The sequence below is a fragment of the Phasianus colchicus genome, chromosome 1, assembly GCF_987193195.1.
Source record: "Phasianus colchicus chromosome 1, bPhaCol1.hap1.1, whole genome shotgun sequence".
NCBI lineage: Eukaryota > Metazoa > Chordata > Aves > Galliformes > Phasianidae > Phasianus > Phasianus colchicus.
In genome coordinates this window covers 46252167-46279616 of record NC_143436.1, presented here as the reverse complement: position 1 = coordinate 46279616, position 27450 = coordinate 46252167, and the positions used below count along the sequence as shown (strand labels likewise).

General features: G+C 40.8%; 1 protein-coding gene and 1 pseudogene across 2 annotated transcripts in view; one reads left to right on the top strand and one right to left on the bottom strand.

The window, feature by feature from the left end:
* Positions 1 to 1770: 1770 nt before the first annotated feature.
* Positions 1771 to 18229, bottom strand: METAP2 (methionyl aminopeptidase 2). The gene is made up of 11 exons (XM_031600439.2): positions 17986 to 18229; positions 17347 to 17448; positions 13944 to 14009; positions 13529 to 13631; positions 8912 to 9073; positions 7040 to 7221; positions 6861 to 6955; positions 6678 to 6774; positions 6105 to 6208; positions 3502 to 3617; positions 1771 to 2481 (listed from the first exon to the last, which is right to left on the bottom strand). Exons 1-11 carry the CDS (start codon positions 18143 to 18145, stop codon positions 2229 to 2231), a joined length of 1440 nt encoding a protein of 479 aa, XP_031456299.1. The 5' UTR covers positions 18146 to 18229; the 3' UTR covers positions 1771 to 2228.
* A 3988-nt stretch (positions 18230 to 22217) lies between these two features.
* Positions 22218 to 27450, top strand: part of LOC149919545 (uncharacterized) — a 32151-nt pseudogene continuing 26918 nt past the window's right edge. Inside the window, exons 1-6 of the transcript XR_016464938.1 lie at positions 22218 to 22377; positions 22471 to 22573; positions 23134 to 23714; positions 24231 to 24311; positions 25594 to 25693; positions 26255 to 26257. The product of XR_016464938.1 is annotated as an uncharacterized LOC149919545 (transcript). The remainder of the gene's footprint in view (positions 22378 to 22470; positions 22574 to 23133; positions 23715 to 24230; positions 24312 to 25593; positions 25694 to 26254; positions 26258 to 27450) is intronic.

Below are 27450 nucleotides of genomic sequence, written 5' to 3'. Positions count from 1 at the left end.
CATCCCTTCACATACTGGGGCTTTAAAGTAACGCAGCTTTTACCACAAGGCAAAGGAGGAAAGAAATGATATTTTTAAATATGAGCTCTGTAAATAAATAAAGGCTGTCACTACAAAGGAGCAGCTCCCCCTGCTTCCTGAACAGACTCACTTAAGACACCGTTCTGTTAAAACGACACTGATCTGTTAAAGCAGCTGTCATTTTTGTTAGCAGTAAGAATGGAAAAAATGGATATGCCAGTCACTAGGTGAATATACAGTGCTGGAAGATGCACTGTGACCTAGGCCTGACCTATAGGGTTTATTATAACTTCACCCTTGAGATTCCCCAGCTGTTCAGCACATCAAAGAGATACCAAATATTCCAGGTTAGTATGAGAAATCTTCCAGCAGTTAGAAAAAACAACGAAACAATACATTTTCATTATCCCCACAACTTGTCCAATCTAACACATACTGTAAGGAGATTGTGAATCACACAAAAGCAATTTCACACTGAGCAAAAGGCAAAGAATACAAGGAGGTAGAAAATAATACTCACAGGTTGATTTCAGTCTGAAGCTGCATACTGCAGGTAACAGCAACAGAGTCCACAGAAACCATCTGACATATTCCAATACAGAGAAAAGTCAAAACTGAGGATTGGCACACTCGAAACTAAATCATATGCATCTCTCCTTCTATTGTCATATTACGTCCTGGAAAATGGTGATGACTGATCACCCTGTATCTCAGCACTGACACCACTACTTACTCTGGCCCTGAGCACCCATCAGGGTGACACTCACTCCCCTCCTTCAGCAAGACACAGGAAGAAAATACCAAGAGACAACTTGCAGGTTGAGATAAGGACTGGGAGCTCACTCTCGAGTTACAGTCACAAGCAAACTCAGTTTCAGGGAAATGAAAACTAGAAAAACTAGAAGCAAACTGAGAACACTTCCCCCCAGGCTCAACTTCAATCTCCATTCTCTTGCCTCCTCCCTCGAGTAGCACAAGGGCACGGAGATGTGAGCTTCTGTCAGCTCCTAACACCTTACCTCTGCCACTCCTTCTTCATACTCTTCTGATCCAGTGCGGGGTGCCTCCCATGGCACACCGTCCTTCACAGCTGCTCCTACACTGGCTTCCCACAGGCTGTAGTCCTCAAGTACTGCTGCAGCGTCAGTCCCCCAAAGGCCATAGTTGCTACCAGAAAGCCTGCTGCTGCAGAGCTCCACAGGCTGCAGCTTCCTTCAGGTCACATCCACCTGTTGCAACTTGGGCTCCTTCTCCTCAGGCTGCAGGTACAGATTCATTGTTCCTCTGCTGTCCTCTGTGTGCTACATGTGGACAGTCTGCATCACCATGGTCCTCAGCTACAGATTACCTGCTCTGGCACCTGAAGAACCTCTCCTCTTTGCTGACCCTGGCATCCATGAGGGTTTCTCCCACATTTTCTCACTCTCACAACTGCTACACAGCACTTTAGCCTTTTAATAATTGTTATCCTGGACGTACAAGCAACATCTCTCATCAAGCTCAGCTTTAGCCAACACTGGGTCCTTGATCCACTGCTGCAGTGGGATCTCTTATCAGCAAGGCCACCCCTTCAGCCCCCACTGCTACCAGAGCTTTGCCACCACAGCAATAAAATGCAGGGTTTCGTACTAAGGCAGGTCCAATTTCAAGACAAGAAATGGCAAGTCAAGTTTGTAAAATATTTAATAGAGCAGTTTCCCAGCAGACTCCTGACCAGAACTGTAACCAGACTTCTAAAAAGTATATATATTTTTTTTAGATCTGAAAATTTGTCTTTATTTTTTACAAAATGGATTCCAGGAAGTTTAAAAGGCAATATCATAGAGGACTTAGGTGCAGAAATCAGGTGTAGTCATTCAAAGCATTCAAGTAGGAATATGGTAATATAAATATTTGAAAAGCATCTTTTTTTCATAAATGTTCAAAACAAAATGTATAACTCATTCCAAACTAAAAATTGAGCTTTATAGCACGTATTTCCCTGAACAGAAAAAATAAGTAACTTTTGAAATATTTCTAAAGGCCTGAAAGCTTTTTCCTTGGTTAGTTACATTAGAAGACTTGCCTTTGATTAAATTACTTCCTTTCCAAATATGGAAAGTATTACATCAGTCCACTGTTAAAACAGACAATACGTTGCAAATTAATTCTGGTATAGTACGTTCCAACAAAGCCTAGTGTATAAAGGTGCTGAGGTGGCTTTCAGTTTAGTAGTCATCGCCTCGGCTGACAACCTCCTTGCACGTCGGACGCAGCAGTATGGTGTGCTCAAACTGTGCCGTGTACGAGCCTTTAATGTCGCACAGGGGAGGATAGGGATCCACGATGCCCAGGTCGCACAGGTTCTTCAATGCCATCAGGTATTTGCTCTCCCCCAGGCGATCCAGCCATCTGCGGCAGAAGGCGAGAGTACCGAAGTTTTCATTGATGACGTTCAGCAAGTGTTTCGCCCTCGGAAGCCTAAGGGAAGGAAGAACACAATTCAGACAAAGAGGCAACACCACCAAGCATTCGCTATGGAAATTAAAACAAGTAATTAAAAAGGTTCGGTTTTCAAAGTATTTTAAGACCACTAAGCCTTGTGATGCCTTTCTATACCCATCAGATCTCGTGTTCGCTAGAGAAAGTGCATTTTCCTGCTGCACAAAGACATCTTTCCAAACAAGCCTGAATGCTCCATATGTCTTCTAATTCCTTCCAGTGGAGGAAGTTCTGGTGTGAGCATATCGTCATCTAACTACTGAAGCCAAATGAAACGCAATGACAGGAATTATTCTTCCAGCCCTTATTTTAAGTACATTCACATCCCTCTTTTCTCATACTACTGCACTGCTCCATGGAGACAGAAATCTCAGAAACCTACTGCGTTCCTAACCATAACAGCCTTCTGTTCACAAAGCACTATAGTCTCAGAAATGCAGAAATACTTTTCAGTGAAAACCAACAACAAATGTTCCATTTCATTTTAGAGCAATACACCAAAACTGGAACCTAAAAACCACTCAATATTTTCACAAACAAAACGAGTGACCCTGAATAACTGATATATTCTGGGAACAAAACTAAGACAAGGATTATGGCATACAACCATAACACAGATGCTGACTTACTATTATTAATTAATCTATGCATTTTATATTGTTGGTGGCCCTGCTGTGGCAGGGGTGGTTGGAGATTCATGATCCTTGTGGCCCCTTTCAACATGGGCCATTCTGTGATTCGGTGATATACACAGACTAAGAGAACAACGAGGTCTGTAAGTCATTGTAATGATCAAAATCACCAATGACCAATCATCTGCTCCATTTCCAGACACTTTGGAATAGTACCATGTTATGTACAAGCAGAGCACAGACGCTCATTTCAGAGCACATTTCATAACATGCCACCTGTGACAGCATTATTATTAATCAAAGAACCTGTATCGTACAAAATATGAATCCAGGGAGGGTAGTACAGTAAACAAAACAACAACCCAACCTTATTGGCACATGTCCCACATCGAAGTTCTTCATATAATGAGAACACTCCATATCATCATGAACAACACCTTTTCCTGTGCTACCAAAGGTTTCTATAGCATACACTTCACCTTCCTAAGAAAGAAAGACAAGGGAAAAAAAAGGTAACATGTTACAATGTGAAAATGAGACCAAACCACTGTGATGTAATTATCTCAGTATTACCTATGAATAGAAGTAATCAAATGGAAATAGATTCAATCATCAAATCAGAGGAAAAATTCAATATGGAGATTCCATGCAGTGAATTCACTGACATCTCAATAATCAGCTGCTTTTATTACTACGATTTTATTTTTTTCCCAAGCATAAACATCAGCATGTTTCTAGTCAGTTTGTCAAAGTCACTGCAGTTGAATGTTGCCAAAGTGCACATCTAAAACAGCTAAGAAAGGACATCCTACTGCAAAACGTTTGCTGGGTGAAACTAATTCTCCTTTCTTATTTGCAGGGAAGTCCTCTAGGAAATGTACTGTTTTGACAGAGCACGTAGATGCTGATCACAAACACTTCCTGCCTTGAAGACTTGCTGCCCAACTTCTGCAAGAATTTTCTGTTAACAGCTGCTAGTATAAAACCTTCACCTGCTCATTTCCACTGCACCAGATTAATTTCTTCAAAGAAATGAAGGTGATCTCTATCTACAAATCATTGAAACTGTGGCCAAGAGCATCCTGAAAAGCCATTCTAGAAACTGATTTCTGCCATGTACATTCACATACAATTGGTTGTAGGTCTGCAAAAGGGGTTTACAAAGGACAGGGCATCAAACACTGATAACAGGAACTGGGTCTTTCAGTTCATCAGACTACCTGGAAAAAAAACCACAACTCAAAATAAGAAGTCATATGAAAAACAGTAACACAGGCCTCAAACTAAGGACAAACTCTTACAGATGTCACTGAATATTCAGCTGCTCTAATAAAAGAGAAAAAAGGCAAAAAACCAACCCACATACAAAATGACACCACCAAAATTCCCATCCTCTTTTTCAGAATAAAGCTTGTCAGAGGCTGTATTCCTCTGTCACAAAGAACTCACGAGGTTGCAGTTTGGTGCTATACTTAGCACAGTACAGTAAGAGCCTGGCTATGCTCCACATTCTTCATGGCAAAATGTACTGTCTTTAATGGTGCAAGGTTGTGTCCTAAGTAACCCCTAGAAGCTGAATAAATTAAAAGAGCCTTCTCCCCAGTGCCTGGATGTTCAATTATAATAGCCTGAAAGCTCTCAACGCGTTAAGTAAGTTCTACACCAGCAGTACACTGATGATGGATCGATAATACATACAAAACATTGACAAAGTGTAACAAGAAGGGTACAGCACAGACAAGGGCCTCTTCCACCTTACTTTCCCCATATTCTATCCTCTCTGCACATCCTTAGGGACAAGGAGATAAAGTTATGGATTTTTTCATTCACATTATTAAGTTGACCAACAACTACAACTTCTGGATGATGAGAGTGAGACTTACCTCAAAAAACAACACCATTCAGTCCTTATCTCTTCCTATTCAGTTCTTAAAAGTCTTGTTCCCTCTGACAGGCTTACTAGTGATTATTGCTTATCATCAGTCAGGCTTAGAACTGAACTGAAAGCTTCTTATTGTATTACCAATCTATTAAGTCTTCTTATCTTGTTAGAACGCAAACTTACATCAAAATGGTGGATAAATCTGAATTATGTATTTCAATACTATCTTTGTGATGGGTATAGTTTGCTGCATCACATAGAGCTATTTTGCTTCCTTTTCCATTGACCCAAAATCCTATTCAAATACCTTCCATCTATCCTCTCACATTAATTAAACACATGCTCTATTATTTTGCATCTGCAAAGAACACCACTGGAAGCTTTTCAAGAAAGGTATCGTGATAACTGGAAGAGGGTAGATTTAGACTAGATAGAAGGAAGAAATTCTTTACTGCGTGAGTGGTGAGACACTGGAACAGGCTGTCCAAAAAGACTGTGGATGCCCCCTCCCTGGAAGCATTCAAGGCCAGGCTGGATGGAGCTCTGAGCAACCTGGTCTAGAGGGATATGTCCCTGTCTATAGCAAGGGTTGGAACTAGATGTTCTTAAGGGTCCTTTCCAATCCAAACCATTCAATGACTCTATTATATCTGACCATAGGTGCAAAAAGTCTTCCACAACTACAACACGACAGAAATACTTCCCAAGAATAAACTGAGCAAGGAAAATGCGAAGGACCCACAAATCCTAACATCTTTAGTGGAGCCTCTGTGGTCCCTCAAGGTCACCCCACGGCCTCACTTCCTGTCCTCTTCCCCCTGCTCTTAGGCGCAACACTCCAACACTTAGCAATGAATATACATTGAGAAATAAATATGCAAAAGCACCACGAAGGCTGTACTTTTTCTTATTTTTTTTCTTAATAGACACCAAGATGAAGTCTCAAAAGTTATCACCAAGTATGAAGTTTTTCTCTAGGTATATTATCCACTAGGATCATTAATACCACACATTAGGACTACACAGGACAGTTATTCCTTTCGAGACAGTTGAGAAATGAAGAAAGAAGACTTCAGAACTCCACCTACCTCCATTCTCGTGGCTTCTCCTCCTTTCACAATGGGCACAGTTTTTCCAGCATGTATCCTGTATGGCCCGATTGAGTGTCCATTCAAATTGCGAATTGGTTTCACTTTGGAAGGAAAACATTAATATTACAGGCAACCTCCTAACCAAGTGCAATTTGTTCTATTAGTCCATACAAAAAGCACAGCAGAGATTATCATATTGCATAGGGACAAAATAGAATTATCCATTCACTTTGCACAAATTCCAACCAAGTGAAACAGTTGTGTAAGCTATAAATACAACATGATCAAAGACCAGTGACTTCAACAATGAGAAAAGCCATTAATAGAGCCAAAGAGCAGGAATCAAATTATCTGTTAATTTTGAAACAGTTTCTCATCCTTCTTTTCATCTATTAAAAATACACTACTTGGCAGGACAAGCAAAGAGCATTCCTACAGAGCGCAGCAAGTCAGAAAGAGTATATTTATTTGTGTTACTCATGCCCCACTTCTATAACAGAACTCCTTTCAGTACAATACAAATACATGTATTGTGAGAATCATTATTCTCACATAAAAAAAAGAACTTGCCTTGGTATGTTTTGCCATCAATTTCAACTTCGTAAGACTCCATAACTTCTTGTATGGCCTCCCCCACATCACAGAGACGTACATCTATTCCAGCACACTGAAAATAAAGTGTAAATACAAATGGAAAATATTTGCAAAGCTTACTGTAAAAGATTTGGTAGATGATTTGCAAAATGATCATACCTTTATTCCCGTATTAGTGGCATCCTTTACAGCTTCTAATAGTCTGTCATACTTTGGATTGAACGTGACTGTAAAAGCACAGTCAATAATACGACCTGAAAGCAACAGAAGTCAATTAGCTCTGAAGTTTCTGTGCTGAAAATTGTTTTCAAAATTGTAATTCATAAATCAAAACTAACCACTAATATGTGTCCCAAAATCTATTTTGCAAATATCATCATACTGCAGCACTGTTGGATCTCCGGCATTGGGAGTGTAGTGGGCAGCACAATTATTCAGAGAGCACCCAGTAGGAAATGCAAGACCTGCATTTAAACCATTTTCCTTTATCAGCTTACGCGAGCAGTCTTCTAGTTTTTCACTGAAGGGCAGAGAGAAAAAAAAAAGAACATAAGTGTTTTCATTAATATTTCTTATGACAGCTTCAAATAAATTAAACACAAACAAAATCTCAGAAAAAAAAAAATTGGTTTCCATGTGAAATCTTTAGGTGCTTATATGCTAACTAGAAAGAAGCCCTAAACTGGAAAAATAAGCACAAGATAACCATCCTCAGTTGTCTATGTTGTTTCTTCTACTCTTTAATGGGCAAAATGGAGCACTTTGCTGTTGTTTTTAATCTAAATTGAAAAGATGCTTCTTTTACAAGGTATGTTTAACTCATTCTTCCAGGATAATAGAGGTTATACAACTGAAGTTTGGGCAAATTAAATGCCTTGCTCTTTTTCCTTAAAGTTATATCCTGGTAATTATTAAATAGCATAGTTCTCTCATTTACTTTAAAAAAAAAAAAAAAATCAATTTAAAGAATGACAATATATATATTAAATTGAAGGAATAACTACAATAAAACAACACCTTTCAAGACCAGCATTTGTCCCTGGTTTTTGTCTACTCTCAAGCTTTTAGCCACTGGAAGACTACAGATGCATGTCCATCAGTGCATACCACCCCTGAAGTTGCAGTGAATGATGTAAACTGCAACTCACATCAGTGCAGCATATTCTGATTTCATTTAAGAATGCTATTCACTCAGAGCAGTCTGGAAAAAGAAAAGAGCTTATTTTAATAGGTAAGTCCCCACAGCTCTAAGTATTTCACAAAGAAAAGTCATGTTTTGAGAAAATTATTGCTTATAACTCAAACAGTCAAACCATGTAACTCAACATGACAGATTTGTCTCAGCCTGAATAATGATTACTAAGGCAGCTGTTTGTCTTTCACTTTCCCTGATGGCATATTATTTCTTTCCTTTACCCTCACAGTTACCTTAGGGGCTCAGCTCTGATAAGCTTTCTTTCTATCTTACTCTTGTCAGCATAGTCCTCTATTATATCAGGGTGAAAGCACGTGACTTTGGTAGCTAAACAGCTCTGGAGCTGTGTAGTACTTGGGACTGTAGACATTCACTCCAGATAAACTGAAGAACAGAGAAAGGAACAGCTGGAAGTGTAAAGAGAATCAGTCTGGGCAAATTATTTCTTTGAACTTGACCTTGACCACATTTATTTTAAGTAATTCATTCAGCTATTTCTTATCAGCTGAGAACATTCGTCAGGGAAGACAAAATATAGACTGACTCTACCTGCCCTGGACTGCACATATACCCATACAATTTTCATGTCTGTTAACCCACTCCAGTCTCAGACTGCACCTACACTGCTTGTCCACATAGCATTTCACTTACAATTCCAGAAGAGCTACTGCTATCAGTGCTTCTCTCAGCACCACTGCCTACTCAGATGCAAGAGTGGCAAGACCAAAGATGACTAAAATCAAGCTCATGCTCAAATTAACTGAATATATCTGAAAGCTGTTTGAAAATCAGTACAATCCCAGGTCCTGTAAAGCTGTATAAACTAAGAATATGATATATGAGAAAATTTTAAGAAAATAAGAAGGTATACCGGTTGCATATTTCAAAATGTAAATCCCCACAACAATCATAACACAGTCAATTAAGTACACAAAATTGAGAGCAAATCCCCCCCTGCGGTGGAGAAAGAGGAAACATCAATAGCACAGGTCTTTGAGAAGATCTGTGTCCTCACCAGATTTCTATCATTGTCATCCCGGGTTTTATCCAGCTCATAACGTATTTCCTCACTTGTCTGTGTGCCTCTGCAGCCTCCCGAAAATCATTCCAGATCTCCTCACTAGCTTGGTCCAGTGCTTTCTTCTCTTCACTAGTTATTCTCCAAGCTGCAGTCCGCCTTCAAAATAAAACATAATGAAAAGTTACTATAAGCATAACCACAGTAGCAATTACAACTTCTGTCTAAACTGCAAAGTGTTTGGTTACTCAGTCAGGCCTACACTCCCTTGCAACAGGAAAGATCCCTATTTATAAAATCTTCAGAAGAAAGGAAGTCTATAAGAATTAATCAGCACCACATACTGGCACCTGTGAAAGCTGATAACCTCACAGGAGAAAAAAAATGTCTGCATAGAAACTGAACTCGTATCATGAACCAAATTACTCCCTTTTACATTATTAAAAGCCTTACCTTCAAACCTTATAAAAAACCCCAGAGTATTGTTGAAGGATGCACAACAATCCTCAAAGAGATGGAAGAGACCTATAAAATCAGCATCAATCAGCCCACAATTCTACCTTGAGCTTGATACTTCCACCCAACTTCATCACACCTGGTAACAATTCTTGATGCAGTGCAGAGCTGATGTGAGACAGGCCAGAAAGTCACTTTCTGTATTTGCTGGACAGTAAATTAACATTTGCTCCAAGACAACACTACTCTCCTGGAACTCCAGCTCTTTGACAGTTTGACAGATCAAATACAAGAATCATTCTAAAGACTAAATATAAGATTAGTTTGAAGGGTTTTTTCTTTTTTGTTCCATTTTGTTTTTGAGACCATACAACTACAATTCCAAGAGAAAAAAGGAATTTTCAGCACTCTATCATCCATCAGAACCCTGGTAAAAGACCACCCTTTTGACTACAAAATAAGAGATAACCTTCAAACGAATCTGAAGCAGTGTAAAGGGAGAAATTCCAGGATTACTGTTCTCAGTTTTCTTGTTCTAACAGCAAGCACCACATACTGCTCTTAACTCACAGGATCTGCTTTAAAACTGAGAAATTCCACCAAAACAAGCAAGAGGCTGAAACACCAGCCTGCTTACTGCACTTGGAAACTGGACTACTGCCAGTACAGCTGTCATGGCACAACAAGATGGAAAAGACAGGCTGCAGAAAAGTGTAGGGAGTGGCACTCGCAGGTCCTTGCACACTGCTCCAGATTGCAGCGAGGATCACTCTCGTAGGAGTCCAGGCAGTGCTCCATCAGCAGCAATAGACTGCAGTGCAAACTCCAGCAAACTGGCAGGAAAACTTCTCACTCTATTTTGGTGCACAGTCACTTCGTGCAAGACAACTAGGGGATGAAATGGCTTTCACATTGCAAAATATCTTATCAGACCCAAAGCGTTCTGCTGCCAGAGCTGTGAAGAAAGGCAGCTACCAGAAGTCCTGCTTGGGTCTCAGCCCTTAGGACATATGGCAGTGGGGAGGTGAAAACCTAAAAATAAACAAATACCAACCAACCAAAGGTCTCACACCAAACATTACATCTTCTAATGGATACAGCTGTAGATAATCTTCTCCGAGGAGCTTCTCAACGTGCTGGCTACCATATAACTCAGCATAAGAAGACCCACGTCCTGCTCCAAGCCATTTGTTCCCACCTTTTCACTCGGGTTCAGAGTTTCCAGTTCTCACTAGTGCAACTCTTTACAGGATATAAATTTATATACATATATATTATAATACATAGCTATAAATTAATGTTAGTGGTTAAAGATATGAATCCTGGAAACCAATTTCCTCAGATTATTTTAACCCAGATAATAGCACAGGGACAGAAACAAGCAAGCAGGGACAAGAATTTCTTCTGCCAGCTTTACAAAAATCAGTGCACCATGCAACATTGCTTATAGCTTTTCTGCCCTTCATGAAATCGTTTCAGCTTTTAAACAGGGCTCAATATCCAAGCTATAAAAATATCAAAGCTTAACCCACTGTCCATATAAAAATTGATTTTCTAACATTCTTCCTCCTGAAAATTCAACGATACCCATTTCTAGTTCAACTTCTTGTAGAATGTATGCAATTCTAAGTTAATGAGTAATTTAGAAAGTAGCCATTCTATGATTTTGTGATCAAGAGTTCAGAGTAGAAGCACAAATCTTTTTGAAAGCAAAGACAAAACCCTTCCCATCTCAGCAAGAATAGCAGAAGCTGCACAGAAATGCAGAAGCATAATAAAATTCATATATTTAAAACATTTAAATTAGAAAATTTGACGAGATCAAGCCGAGTGGTGAAGCTGACACAACAGAAGGATGGATGCCTTCCAGAGGGATGTGAAAACCCTCAAGAAATGGGCACATAAGAATCTAATGAGGTTTATAACAAGTATATAGAGACACTGAAGTCTTAAGCATGAAATGGCTGTTCCTCAATCAGCCCTTCAGGACTACCATGTGAGGCCCCTATCACGAGCAGGCAACACTGTGCACACTAAGACAGTCATTTATAAAAAGGAACACACCTTGTGATCAAATTGCAGTCATTAAAGAGAAGGCTTCCTCAAAAATTAACTTTAAATTCAAAGAAGTGAAGCCATACTTTCTGTGAGTACCTGAACACAATGTGCTGCACTCCTAACTATACTGCATATGCTCCACGAGAAATGGGCATTGGCTTTAAACAACCAATAAAAAGCATTGGAAAACATCACCATTGGAAAATCGGTTTTGGAAGTGCTTTTCCTCTACTCCCCTCTCTTCGTTTAAACTTCTTTCTCCAGAGTTTTGATTCAGTTTCATGGAAAGTTTTTAGAGTTACACTTGGTGTTTTCATTCAGGCTTTTGTGCAATTCAAGCTAATTCCTTCTTCCTACAAACAAGTTAAGAAATGACCTCCACCATGCTTTACATAGGAAAAATTAGGAAACTCACTCAACTGCTATACCCTAGCTCCTAACAAAGCACAAGGAAATAAGGAAATGGTAGTAGCTTACGTAAGGATGTAAATTTCTGACATTGTAAGCTAGTGGAAATTACTGCCTGTTTAATGACTTTGCACATAATTCCTGTGTCACTAAGAACAATATTTACATATATATGCAAAAATGAGAAGCAAAGTGAAGAAGATGCCACTTGGACTTCTACCTTTTCCTCTTTAGTCTAATCACAGATCCATTTGGGAACTACAATTATTATTATTTTTTAATACCTCAAACATCCAGATTAAAACTTAGGACAAAATCATCTGTATAAGTAAGTCGCCTCCTTTGCTCACTCCAATAGCTTCAGGGAAAAAAGTGGTATTTTAAGATCTTTTATTCCCTCCCATTTCTGAAAATAAAATGTAAGAGGTACAGCACAAAGGTAACAATTAAAAGGAATAAACAACATTAATGACAAAATGCTAATTACTGACCTAAGAATAGAAGTTCATAAGAAAGCAGGGAGCTTGCAGCATGCAAGTGTACTGCTCTGTATCTGTTACCACCTTTAAGATCTTTAAAACAGAAACTAAAGAGGCCAACAAGGGACAGGACACAAGCATACAGGGCTTCCTTCTTTATATTGCACAGCAAAGACAAGAGTGCTTTACACTTGGAAATTTTTATGAAAACCATCAAATGGACGTCAACATTTTTTATAGAGGCATTTTTTCCCCATCTAAGATTCAGCTTTATTTTCAGTCTTCGTTTATGAGCTACAAAACAGCCCTAACTTGAAATAGTTAGATTTGAAACATTTTCACTATCCATCTCAGTACTGCTTAAACTCGCTACGACTCCAAACCTAAAATTAGCAATTTGATTTGTGGAAAGACAGGCAGGAGTAATTAAAAAAAAGAAGAAAAAAAATGCCCTCAGTAACAGTTCACAGCTAAGAAGAAAACTACTGAGCATTGCACTATTCAGATTATCTGGGAGGGTTTATACAAAGGAGCTCATTTAATTGGGGAGGGGTTGGGGGAAGATTAACATGAAGGAAGAATCTTGTTAACCAGGGAATTGACTTTCACTTGGATCAAACAAGACACTGAAAGCATTATGTAGGAGAGAGGGAAAAAAAAGCCTTCCAAAAACAAAAACAAACAAAAAATCAAACGAAAACAAAAAAAAATACCCAGACACATAACCATGTTTCCAGTCAGTTAATGACACTTTCTATACAGTTTCTCCTCCCTTAGGGTATGTTTTATTTCTTCAGTAAGAAGCAGGAAAAAGGGAAATAAAGGAACGAAACGAAATCCATCTGTCATGTAAGAGATAAAGTGCTACATAACAATCATCTCACTAAATTTCAAACCTTCAGCCAGTCCTAATTCATACTAAGTTCTGCAAGCTGTCTACTTCTCATCCCTTTGGATCTTTGGTCCTAAGGATTCCTGCCTCAGGGCAATTCTGTTCATAGAGACTACACCATAACCAAAGGAATAGAGATAGAAGACCCTGAAGTCCTGGCCTGAAGACTTTTATTCAGCAAGTTGTTAGATGATTCAGTTTAAAGAAGAAAAAAAGCACATTGCAATTCACTTTTGAATTTGTCCATCTAGTTGCACAGCAGAAGTTTACTGTCATCTGGATGTGCTGAATTGCATAACATCCTACACTTGAAATACTTACCCATCTTGAGTTGGTGGATATTGACATTCTTCTCCCTTTGGGTATATGTTGCTGGGAAATAGATCACATATCGGAATAGAAGGTGGATCTGTCTGAACCTTAGCTGTTGGGTACAAATTTTAAAAGTGTTATACACGGCAACCCAGAAATTCTAAGTATCTTATTTCAAACTTGAAAGTTAAATAACACACACTACTTAAGATCTTCTTTTCAGAACTTGGGCTTCTACCCAGAGGATATCACATCATGGTGCCCTCATATTACTTAATTTGGCCAACACTTAAGGCAGCATTCAGGGAAACTACAGAGAAGAAAACTTAGCCTACAGACCCAAAACTGTCTCAATTGTCAAAGAGTACAGGCTTAGCAAAAAAATTATGCACGGCTTATCTTTCATTTTCTGTTTGATACCTACGTCCTTTCTTCTTTTTCTTCTTCTTCTTCTTTTTTCCTGCTGCTCCATCTCCTTCACCCTCTCCATCTACAGAGAAACAAAGCATTCAGATGAATGTAAAACAAAGAACCAATTTCGAATGACAAACAAAACCATCTGGAAACATTTCTTTCACAGTAAAATTTAATAGATTAAATAAAGACAGTCAGAAGCTGCGACCAAATCATTAGCATTTTCAGTCCTTATACAAAACACAGATGTAAGAAAGCTCTTCCAAAATTGATGACTTGAGCCTATCATCAGTCATGGAAAGAGTTTCTGGGAACTCTTAATACCTCTATTCTTCATCCACCTCAAAAGATGTGTGGAGTTGAGGAAAGACATGAGAAAACTGCGTTAGACACAGCTAACAAAAAGCTGGGCACACCACCGTTACAAACACATCTTCCATGCTTCAGCTGCAGGAACTTGATGTAAAACGCTACCAAAAAAGCCAGTAACAAGGAAAGATAACAGCATACAAGTCAGAAGGAGGTCAGTCAGCAGATAATAGTCACAACAAGCACTGAGTGAAAGCACTGGCTATGGGATATGTACCTCTTGGAGGCTTTCATAAAACACAGCGTGCCAACACCAGGAATCAACCAAGCCACGTTACGTTCACACTTGGGTGCTAACAATAACCCTGTAGACTTCACATATGGCTGCATCTAATGCTCAGTATTTATCTACTGTGCTAATAGATAACTAAACCTTCTCAAATAACCATTCTGAAATAAGCTCATGGGTAAAGTTCTACTCTTCTGCACATACGACATTTATTTTTACCGAAGTGAAAATTAAAATTAGGAGAACTTCAGGAGTCAATCTAGCCCAAGCATTACTATTTGAATACATTCATATTGAAACTCCTATTTGTTCCTATTTGTATTAAAATCAAACATCAAAACTGACCAGCTGTCCTGGTCACTAGATGTCAAGTGATGGTCAGTGCCATTCAAGAACCTGCATGGCAGTGATTGTTGTAATCTTGCAGCTGGGGCAAATTTCAGAGATGTGCCTATCTCCAGCTCATTTTATCATTAAATATTTTCTTATTTAAATAAATAAATAAAAACCCAAACCTGAAAGCATAAATACTTTTTAACCACAATGCAGTCCAGACGACCAGAACCTCCATCCCACTGCATTTCATTGGCAGCTGGCAACACTTAATAGCGCATATATTAATTCTTTATGATGTGGTACCTTTGCCACAATTCTTTTAACCTTGAGTCACATTTTAGATGTGACTCCAGTTAATTCCAAGAGTTGAGTTTTAGATTTATTTCCCCCTGCACCTGCAATCCTTAGGCCTAAACTGATTTAAAGAAAAATACAGCATTCCTTTCTTAAATGTTATCATCATTGCCATTTGCTTATTGTGGCTTTTTTGTACATCACTGCACAGGAATTTGTCATTTGTAAGCAAAACTAACTGGGCCTATGCCTTCACGTCCTTGAAGATTGCTGCAGACTAATTGTGCTGCCAGGAACATTACTACTGCATCTGACCAATACCCGTTTGTCTTTGCTTGCTTAGCCAGAAAAGCAAGTGAAGAAATTAGAGAAACTGAAGCCCATCCTTATGCCATTGTGGTATAGATATTAATAACTTACTACCATGCATAAATGTTATCTCTCAGTATGTACTAACACAGCCCCGGAAATCTGAAAAGCACTTCCTAATTGCTCCCAGATTTCAAGAAGCAGAGACTTATTTCTGAGGCCACAGGGCTTTGGGCTTATAAAGAATATACAGATAAAAAGGGAAAAGGGAACATTACTGGTTTTAATCTAAAGGCAGCATCACACTTTAAGTGTGACACTTTAACACCTCTAAGATTACACATTACAATGGCAAATTGTGAGTACAGTACAGGCACAACACAGAGCTGTCCCATAAGACAGAATTTTTTTTTCATGAAAAAATGTTGTTCTTTTTCAAAAATATACCAGCATTTAATATGAGGAAAATATAAAGCTTACTACTTCAGCAACAGCATCACTTTGCATTTTTTGTTTTTGAATACTTTCTAATACTGTAATGCTAACTGATGATAGTATAAAAAGCATAAAAGAACACAGCGCTGTTATTTGCAGATGAAATCTTATTTCTCTTGAGATGGAGCTCATTCTCATCTGGAATTCTTTTAATGGTACAAAATGTTCACTAGCCTCCTCAATACTGCCTACTTCAGTGGCAATAAAGGCAAAACATATGTCGGATTGTCTCTCAATTCCTAAAATATAGCATTAAAAGAAATAATCAATTAGAATATACTTCTAAGCCAAACTAGTAACAGAACTGAATGCTATAAACAGTTTAAACTGAAGTCTGAACATTATTAAATTTCTGCGCCTAACTTTTACCTTTAAATGGCAAATCCCAAAAACAGTTTACTAAGAAGTTTTCTTAGTAGAACAATAAGGTACATTTTAAGATCCCGAATCAACTTTTAATGCTAATTCACAAGAAGGAAACTAAACAACTAACCTGAGAAATGCATTTTTAAAAGTCCTATTTTCATTTAACGCCACTCATTAAAATAAATGAAATATAATTTTTTTTTTTAAGCTGATGTTACTACAAAAAAGAGGCATCCAACCTGGATTTTAGTACTGGACACTCCAAGGTTACTCAATTACAACAGCTGTGCAGCACTGGCAGCACACAAGGTGTTCACCTTGCTTACGGACTCATCTCTCCCCAGGTCAGTTCTAATGACAAATCAGCATTAAACACAGCACATGCGTTGCTAAAGGCTGTCACTGGTAAGGACTCTAAGATATTAATTAATGAGCTCCCTCACATTCTTTGGGTTTTTTTTGTTCTAAACCAAGAATAAGAGATATATGAACTAGAATATAGCTTCATATTGCCCACAGTTATACAAAAGAGAATGCCTTACAGCGCGCCTTAACACCTCCCTGCAGTAACAGGATCCTTGAAAACAAGCAGCTTTAACAAAGCTGTTTTCCTAAGGGTTTTTTTTATACATTTATAGATGCCTGACAGCTCAACTGTAGCAAAAGACATACAAACCCACACATACAAGAAATATACAAATATATACCACTGGGCTCTGTAGGTTTGTTAAGACAGAGTCCAGGAGTGGGTTCAAGTTCTTCACTGCGAGAGCGGTGAGGTGCTGGAACAGGCTGCCCAGAGAGGTTGTGGATGCCCCATCCGTGGAGGTGTTCAAGGCCAGATTGGATGAGGCCCTGGGCAGCCTGGTCTAGTATTGAATGGGGAGGTTGGTGGCCCTGCACGTGGCAGGGGGGTTGGAGCTTGATGATCCTTGAGGTCCCTTCCAACCCTGGCCATTCTGTGATTCTGTGGTTCAGACTGAAGTGTCAAGTGAAAGAATGAAGTGACACTTGCCTTCATCATCGTCATCTTTGTCCTTCTCCTCCAGCACTTGTTTATCCAACTGTTTTGCTACATCATCGAGAGCACCTTCCACTTCTTTATCTGTTTCTTGTCCTGTTGGCCAATACGTACAGTAAAAGTAGAGCGCCACGTTAGTAGCTAGCTACAGCCCCCGAACCTTCACTAAGATGCCGCGCCGCAGCCATCCTACAGACCCCAAACCAGACGCGCGGGTTATTTTTAAGCAGACCCAACGCGTGAGACCGCAGGGCCGCACAGATCCGCGGCCCGGCGCTCCCGAGCCCTTCTGCCTCCGCGCTGAGCCCCACGCGGCCGGGCTGCCGCCGAGCGATAACGCGGCCGTGCAGACGCCGCCCCGCCGCGCTGCCCTGCGCAGCGCCGTGCGCCCGGACCCGCCGCAGCTCCCCGCGCACAGCCTCAACCATCACGCGGACGGCTCCGTCGGCAGCACGCTGACGCCTTTCCCTTCAGGGCACGCGAGAAAACGAGGCGCCCTCGCACCCTCCTTTCCTCCGTCCGTCCGCCCGTCCCCGGAGCGCAGCGGCCGCAGCTCCCCGGCCCCTCCTGCCGCGAGCCCACGCCGTGTCCCCCTGGCCCGCGGCACCCGGCCCGCCGGCGGACGGCCCCTACCCGCGGGGCCCGCTTTGCCCTTCTTCTTCTTCTTGCGCTTCTTCTTGGCGCCATCCTCCGCGCCCGGCCCCGCCGCGCCGTCCCTGTCCTCTGGCTCCGGCGGCAGCTCGCCGTTCAGGTGCTTCTCCGCCTCGCCGTCCGCCTGCCCCACGCCCGCCATGTCGCCGCGGCCGCGCCGCCTCCACGCACGGGGCGAGCAGAGCGGCGGGGCCGGGCTTCGGCTCTATGGCGAGCGCGGGGCACGCCGGGAAGGCTGGAGGACTGCGCCGGGAGCGGGGAGGAGCGCCGTGCGAGGAGGTCTGCCTGCCTGCCTGCCTCCTCTCCCCGCCCCGCGCGGGGTTGGGGCGTGTGAGGCCGAGGTTGTGTGGGGGCTGAAGGGCGCTGCGCTGGAAGTAATGCAGTAATGCTGCCAGCTCGCTGCCGTGCAAACGGCAGCAGGTACAAAGAGCACAACGTCGACGCTACGGGGTAGAGAAAATAATCAGCTACAAAGCACTCCGTTTCAACACCGTCACCACAGTTAGCTGTGCATTTTCTCCAGTGGTGGATAAGAGCCTGCACTCCACACTCCTAACAGTCTGCACCGGCGGAGGTGACCCGCTGTTGCTGTCATCACAGCAGAAATGCACCATCCAACGCCTTGCTGTGCTCACATCCTCTCTTCGGTCGCCATCAATATTCAGCAAGCATCCACGGATGTCACAGAATCACAGAATGGCCAGGGTTGGAAGGGACCTCAAGGACCATCAAGCTCCAACCCCCCTGCCACATGCAGGGCCACCAACCTCCCCATTTAATGCTAGACCAGGCTGCCCAGGGCCCCATCCAATCTGGCCTCAAACACCCCCAGGGACGGGGCATCCACAACCTCTCTGGGCAGCCTGTTCCAGCACCTCACCGCTCTCACAGTAAAGAACTTCCCTATCAATGGGTGCCGTTTTTTTCTGCACGGAGGAATTCAGTGACACACTTTTGCTTCATCCACACTTCCATGTCAGACACTATTCTGTCACTCTGCCCTTCTGCCCATGTTACAAAAACAAAACATAATGGAATATTGGTGGAAAGTTCAACCTCTGCTGTCATACCACCACCAACATCCACCTCTGATGCTGTGGGTTGACAGAATAGAAGACATCATGCTGTGCAATGTGTGCAGATGGCTGCCACCTACCTTGGTGCATCTGTGTTTGCCCTGCCTGTCTTCCAGTGGGGACCTCTTTAGACCTCCATCTTCTGCCCAAATTTTCACTAATCACAGAATCATTAAGGTTGGAAAATACCACTAAGATCGTGTAGTCCAACTGCCAGCCCATCAGCACCATACTCACTGGCTGCCAGTAAGAGGACCTGGGCTCTCAGAAGCAGGTAGAGAGCACCATACATCTTGCAGCATGTCCTTACCGGCTTGAAAAGCTTTGCCCTTGCATTACTGCCAGTATGCTGTTTCTAACATTAGTTATGCTTTGTATTAAAGGATACTATGTTTTCCCATTTCATACCTTACCAAACAGCATGATAGGATGACAGTATCAAACAGGTAGTAGGCAGAAGTGATGCATGAAAACTACTCTTAGCTGGAAAAAGATACTGATTTTTTCGCTTTATTACAGTGGCTGTTGGTTGTTTTTAACCACCTGCCTCACACAGGCAGGCACTGGCTGGGGAGCTAAGGGAAGGGCTGAGTCCAAAACACACAGTAACTAAGCAGCAGGACTTGAGATGCTGTCCAGAAATACAACAGAGACTCACCTCCTAACTATTTTCCTTTCAGGGAAGCAGCTCCCATTGCACCATTTTCCTGGCAGAAGAAGTTATGATCTTCAGGAAAAATCTTCTTTCAGAGTGGGTTATATTTTAATTTAATTGTTGCTGCTGTTTTCAACCTGTATATGTGTGAGGAAACGGCGTAGAGTGGAGAGGGGAGGTTGTCTCTGACAGCTGCAGGTTCATCTTGGAAAGAGGAGGAGGGAGGACTGAAGTACATGGCCTGCATCTGTCCCAAGAAGAGCCCAAACAGAAGGAGGTTGTATTTGTTTTTCTGTTTGTATTTCTGGAGATGATGTCATTAATTATGTGTTTACAACACTTCAACTCTTCTTCCTAGCTTAGGCCCAAAGCTCATAGTCCTGACTCAGCTCCAAAAATCCATTGAGGCAGGTCTGACACAATATTTAATATCAGGCCTAAAGGCTGGATGTAGTCAAAGGAAAAAATCTACTCTATGAAAGCAAATGTAGAAGCTGCTCCCCACTCACTGGTTGCTGAAGACAGAGTACAGTTATACTTCCTCAGCCATCATCATCCATAGCATTTACTGTGGGGATGATAGCTGTCTCCTGATAATGATTTCCTTAGCACAGCAATGTCCAGCCAGATTTCACCAAGAATCTCTGAGGAACACCTTGAGAGCTCACTGAGAATTGCAGCTACTTCCTCTGAACCAGGCTGATGTGTAAGTTTCACAAAAACAAGGTCACATATCCTACTGGTTTTATGTTTTTGTTGCTCTCTTCTTTATATGTTTTAATAGAAGAACATTAAAAAATAAGTTTTGTCACTTATATACATTATCAGTAGTATAAGAGCTGCTCAAAAATTAGTACCTCCTGTTTTATTGTGTCGACTCAGGATGTCAGATTGGTGGTATGGCAGAAGTTGAACCTTCCCACCAATATTCCATTACATTTTGTTGCTGTGTGACAAATGGCAGCAGAGAGACAGTCTGACACAATGAAGTCTAACATGGAAGTACATCTGAAGCAAAGGTGTGTCATTGAATTCCTTTATGTGGAGAAAATGGCACCCACTGACATTCATCTACACTTGCTGGAGACCAAACCATGGATGTCAGCATAGTGAAGTGGTGGCTGGTGCACTCCAGCAGTGATGACAACAACAGTGACCTCAACCAATATAGATTGTTATTAAGCAGAGCATGCGGGCTTTTGTTCATTTTGTTAATTGTTTATTTACAATTAATGGTGGTGAATGTGTTGAAAAAGTGTTTTATAGCTGAAATATTTTCTGTTCAGCAGTGTTATTATGTTGTCTGTGTCTGTTATAGTTTCCATGGAAATAATTAGAAGGCATTACTTTCAGCCCTCATAGATGCAGCCCTAGACAATTCCTGTTCACTCAATGCAGCCCAGGCAAGCCAAAAGGTTGGACACCCATCTCTTCTTCTGGGCACGAGCAGGATGAAGGACACCCTTTCTTCTGAAGCTACTCCTTCTCTTAAAAGCTTGATGAAATATTTAATTCAAATTTTAAGGTGACAAAAACAGATGAATAATTCTCACTTAATACTATTTACTGTGGACTTCTTTTCACATCCTATGGTGATTTCTCTTTTTTCCATCAGTTTGATTACAGCCTGTCAGCCATAATCCAAACATCCTGGCATTGCATCTGCTAGTGTCATGACAATGTCCTCGGGAGGCCAGATTTTCAAAGGATGCAGTGAGTGCTCCTGAAAAGAAGCAAATTTCATGTCTTATAGCTACCTTGAGAGTCACAGAACATTGTTTGTACACTCACGTTGTGCCAAAGCAAGTGCTCTTCATCTTGCATGAATAGAGATATGCTGTACCAACATATGTAAGTCAGTTAATTGCCCCTGGAGTTTGTTTTTTAGAAATTACTTCTAAATGACAGGCTTCAAATAAACAGAACAATCTGATGTTTGAACCTCTGCTTCAAAAAAGACATCTTAAATTTTGGTGATAAGGAGCTTGTATGAAAGCTTGTAAGTGAAAGCTAGAGTGAATTAGGCAGGTATGTGTATTAGAATGTGCTACAGTGAGGGATGCCCCGACAGCAGAACCCTGTGCCTTTGTGCAGTTTTGGTAGAGTATAATGAAAAGTTGCACAGAATCAGAAGTTGCCACAGTGGTATCTTTGAAATTCTCTTTTAATATTCATGATAGAGTCATAAAAATTTTTTTTGGAATTGAAGCATATTTAATGACAGTCCCTGAGTCGTATGAAACCTGTCTTCTTTTTCATATAACAAACAAACTGAGACATCTGTCCTATAAAGTAGCAGTGGGCTGTGTCTCATGAAAACTCTTTTTTGGAGTGGTATGAATCTAAATGAACAAAAAATGACACTCAGCTTTTCAATTTTGTAATTGACTTCCTATAATTTAGTCCTATTTGTACAGTAGTTTTTCATGTAATTTTTGAAGCAGATTTTCAATACCTCACACAGAATATAATGGCTCAGCTTCACTGTTAGTGTGAAAAGAATGAACAGTTTCTTTCTCACAGCCTGCTGACATAACTTATCTTCCCTTGAAGTTTTTCAGCCCTTGTTCATCTTGGGAGTAATGGAACCAGTACTTAGATCTGCAGTGCTAGAGGCAGGACCCATATATTTCTTTGACCAGCTGATTTCTTTCATTTTCAGGACATTGTTCTACTTCCCTCTTTCCCTTCATACATCCTCCAGTGTTAAATTGAAAACATTTATTTTGTTGTAGATGAAAGCTAAAAGGAAAGAGAGGGACAAGGAGATATCAGGAGAAGTGTCCTCATATTGCCATGTGCTCACTACAAATCCTCATCCTGTCAGCTTTACTCCCAGGTAATGGTGTCATGCCAGTAGTGGTGGGAGCAGGCAAGTTCCTGTAAACTAGTTTTTCAGGAAAGGCACAAAGGAGTCCTGAGGTGGATGTGGTCAAGGCAGAATGGGATAGCTGGGGAGGTAAATGACCAGAGCTGACACATGCAGTGGGAGCAGAGTGGGAAGGTGGGAGTGTCCTGTACAGACCTCTCACTTCTTGAGGTTTGTTACCTAATATTCGTTTCTGCTGTCAACATTTCATGAGTTCTGTATATTTAACATACAAATCTTGAACTAAGAGTCTTGAACACTGCATTTCAGCAGACATAGTTCAAAGTGTACACTGTCAGTGCAGCTGTTCCCTGGTTTGGCAATGGCTGCAGTAGACTGTCTCCTGCTGCTCTGCACAGGTATTTCAGAGCTTGATCTAGGAGCGTCCTTGGGAGGAAATGCGGTGCAGTCTCAACTGTGAAAGGGGCAGTGCCAGCTCATCCACATTGGTTTGAGGCAGCAAAACTGTTCAGTGTGTCCTTTAATTGTTATTGCTCTCACTGAACTATCCATCTGGTTTTACTCCTCAGCCTGACTGAAGACAGGAATCCCTTCTGCACAGGGGACTATACACAAAGACATGAAGATGGTTTCTTAAATGATGAGACACAGAAAGAAAAAGATCCAGATTTGCATCAAATATCTCGTCATTCCCTGTGTAAAACCACTACAGAGGACTCAAACCCTAAGATCTCCCCATGTGCTCTGATTCCACAGGCAGACAAGGCCTCACCACTTAACACGTTGAATAAGTCTGCATCTACCATCATGTTACAGGAACTTGGGGAGAAGTTGAAGCTCCTGACTAGATATCAGACTGGTTTTCCACTGAAACTTGTAAATGTGCTTACCTGCAGGTGGAGGAAACTCACTTAGGGGGCTAATTTCTGTAAAGGGCAGCAGAAGTTGCTGTCATACAAAAGCATGAGATCCAGGGGAATCCAGGCCTCAGAGGATGTTAAGAATAGTACTCTGGCATCCAAATGTGAGGAGCATGAAATCACTGCCATCAGAAAAGAACAACGCAAGAAAGGCTTTACTCTACCAGCCTGCACTGCAAAGGGAGAAAGAAATCCTGAGACGGCATCAAACACACCTCCAGAAATTGAAGGTAATACAGTGCTGCACAAATGTGCCGTATTGTAACATTTGGCCAAAAAAACAAAAAAAGAAAAAAGTGTTTTCTGTTAAGACTACACTATTGGCTGGATAGGCCAACGTGTTCCAGCTTATAACTTGATACGCTGCAGTTCTTTGCAAAGCATTGGTTTAGGACATGATGAAATAGCTTTGCAGCTGAAGCAAGAGGTACAAACACTTAGAAGAACAAAGCTGGTGAAACTGGGCAATGTTTCAAGTCATTTAGCAAAGCATTTTTAGTCTCCTCTTTCAAGGTGAGTGATAGAGTCATAACATATTGCACCACTAGAGAACATTTGCATCTAAAGCACTTCATTCTGCGAGTGTGAGTGATTGTCAGCGCTGAACCTAGTGTTGGGAAGAAGCCTGTTACAATTCTCCAGGTGATACTCATCTCTTTAAAAAGAAATTAATATTAGTTTTTAAAAGTAGATTTACCTTTCCACGTGTGTTCCTAAGCACTGCATTCTGCTTTCTTTGTGTTTAGCTCCTGTTGTGCAAAATGATGCTAACCAGTCACCCATCACAGTCAGCTTCTCACTTTCATCCAACATTTGTGAGGAACAAGGTAAGAGAAGCCAGCAGCTGCTCTGTAAAGCTAGTGTTTTGCAGAGGTGTTTGGAATGATACACTAACTGAACAAACTGTTACGGATGCCTGAATTAATTAAAGAATGGATTACCATGAGAAAGGAGTAATTTTCAAGTAATAATACCCTACCTTTTTACTACAATCTGGTTTTGAATACGCAGTCTTCTGATTATTTGTGGTCATCTGCCAGTAAAATTTCTGTACCTGTCGTACGTAGCCACCATGAGTCCACTTCTCAGTGCTAGCAAAATGCAGGACCAACCACTGCTTTGGGATATTATTTTAATCCTTCCCTGCTGGGAACTGTCTGACCACATGTGTTTGAGTTAATAATTTCCTCTGAATGGCAGTACTAATGCACCCACTGAAACGTTCATCACGAGGGATTATGTAAATTCTGCCTAAAATGTATGGGGAATGCTGATGATCTAAGGGGAAGAGCTGCTTATTCTGCACCTTTTTTTCTTAATTATTATTTATTTGAGAACGTTGCCATGAGAAAAAAAATTAGTGTCTGTGCATTGCTGAAAGTGCTGCAGAGACATCTATCATCCTAGCACAGAAGAATAGCTTCGTAAAGCAATATATTGAAACAGAAGGGATTTATAACTTCTTCTGGTGTTTCCTAAAAATGTGGCATCTGATTTCCTCTGGTTATAACAATGGAACAGCACACCTGAACCATCTGGAAATGTGTTCCTGTGGTGTTGCATGTCCTTGGTGTCACTGTGCTGCTGAATTGGCAAGATTATTGATTCCACCTTAAGCTTTTGTGTCCACAGGCTGCCTCTTTATTCTGCTCAGTGATTTCAAGATCATTGGTCATCTTGACATTGTGTATTATCCTCCAGCACTCCACCAGAGGATTTGTCAGTGCACTGTACAGTCAGGCAGCTGTTGGAGGTTTCTTAATCACAAATGAATGCCTGAAGGGTGGAGATAACCAGCTCCCACTGAACTGTCTTTACCCTTTCCTGTTTTATAGGAGCATTACACTACATCCTTTCCAGTGACAATCCTGTACCTGTCTGGCTGTAGACCAACTGAACAGTGACACCCAGAATACATATTACCTCTTTCTCCTTCCATATTTTCTAAGGCAAAGAATCTGCTTAAGAAAACAGTTCTCAAAGCTACAGTGCAATATATTCATATGAATGAACCTTACTTTCCATAGAAGGATAGCATGGAACAGGGCTAACATTAACGTTAGTCTTTACTTATGCATCTATTTCTAATCTCTCATTCTATTTCTCTAGGTTTGATTTTCCAGCTTTCTGACTCAAAGTCTGAAGACATTCATCAGAATCTGCCTTATGTGTGGACCCTGGAGAGACCTGAGCAAGTTCAAAAACAAATGTAACAAACTGAGATTTTTACCTCCATAAACAAAGTTAGAGTATGTGGCAATGCTTTTATGAAGCAGAACACTTAACCAAACTAACAGATTATATGGGGGAGTGTTACTGCTCTGAAAACTCTCGGAGTTCAGTTTAGCATTTCACTATTCATGAAAGGGAAGCATACTTTTATTTTTGTTGGTGGTAATGGAAGATAATTCTTCCAACAGAAGTATTTTCAGGGATTAGTGGTGAGATGATAGTTTTGATTAATCTGCAGATAAACTTCCCAGTAGTTGTGAAAACCAGGTTGTATATCTTTTGCAATAGAAACCATGGCGCATTAAGGCTATTTAGCTTTATGATAATATGCAGTGATCTATAGCCTGTTTACTTGTCAGGGCTTGAGAGAAGATACTTGCCATAAGATCCTGTGGCCAGAATCAGGCCTTGAGATTTCTTCATGCTGTTTACACTTAAACCTTCTGTTTCTACATAGCACAATATAGACTTACAACCCTGACAACTCACCACAGAGAGTTAGCCATGTGTTAAAAATGTATGGTGGCCTCCAAATTAGTCGGTCATTTATACTGACTATACTGCTAAAACAGTTTCAAAGGAAAGCAGGAGATGTCTGAAAAAGCTAAGATCTGCCCTGCCTGGATCAATTATCTGAAGAAGTGCTGGCATTTTATAAATGAGGCAAAGTTTAAATGAGAAAATATCCTCCGATAATTATTTACAAGGACAGCTATTAAAAGTTAACCTGTATAATTTATCTACAGCACAATATCTGAATTTCAGCTATTATATGTTGTACTATTTAAGTGATAGTTCCTGTACATTGGCAAAAAAATTAAGAACGTATTCAGATTGAGTGAAAACAACATTGCAGGTGAAAATTGGTGAGAATAGGTTTAGCAGCTAGTGGCTGTGTAAAAACTAGCACTTATCAGTAAGAATGTACATGCTACAATATATACAGCACACTGTAGAATATAGTAGTGCACTGCATATTATTCCTGAAATGGATCTTTGTTTTAATCCTTGGGGAACTGAGTACCCCAAAGTCCAAGATAATTGATTTTGGAGCAAAAACTGGAATTGGCTTTGTTTTACCAACCTCTATCTGCCTCCAATAGCTATATAATGTGATTGCAAAACAAAGCAAAAGAAAAGCAATGTGACAACTAAGCTTAATACTTTTGGCTTATCCTGGAAATAGTCTGTGTTCTGATCACTAAAATAAGCACTGCTGTCTTCCCATCCACAAGACATGCCATGTCCTATACATACTTCTTTTAGAGAACACACTAAAATGTATCTGTTATTTATTCTTCCAAACTGTGGGCTTTGACATAGCCCACTCCGTAATTGCTGAGAACTGATAGAGCTCATGCAAGCATTGAGAATGCATTTCCTTACCTCTGGCACAACTATTCTGGAGTCTACCATATCACTGTTCCCAAAAGCTCTGCAGTCTGTTGGCTTAATTGAAGGCAACGTTTATGCCACAAATAAAGTGGTAAGGTCTCCCAGCAAGCAAGCTGTGCCTTTCACAGTATCTGAGCATATTTTCTTTCCAGCATTTGCCCATTGGATTGGAAGTAAAATGATGCCCCTCATATTGCAGTACCCCAATGCTGTTGCCAGATTTCTGTGTCAGTGCTGTGGAAGTTGGCTTTGTGTTCCTGAATAATTGGGCTTAGCCTAGTCAGCAAAAACTTTATACTGAGCAATATTTAATGGCAAAATTTAAACAGCAAGAAATTT

Coding starts and splice junctions, on each gene's coding strand:
- METAP2 (XM_031600439.2), bottom strand. CDS start 18,145: ATGGCGGGCGTGGGGCAGGCGGACGGCGAGGCGGAGAAGCACCTGAAC. Junction 13,632..13,943: donor GAAGAAAAAGAAGAAAGGAC/GTAGGTATCAAA, acceptor TGTACCCAACAG/CTAAGGTTCAGACAGATCCA. Junction 6,775..6,860: donor CCACTAATACGGGAATAAAG/GTATGATCATTT, acceptor CTTTATTTTCAG/TGTGCTGGAATAGATGTACG.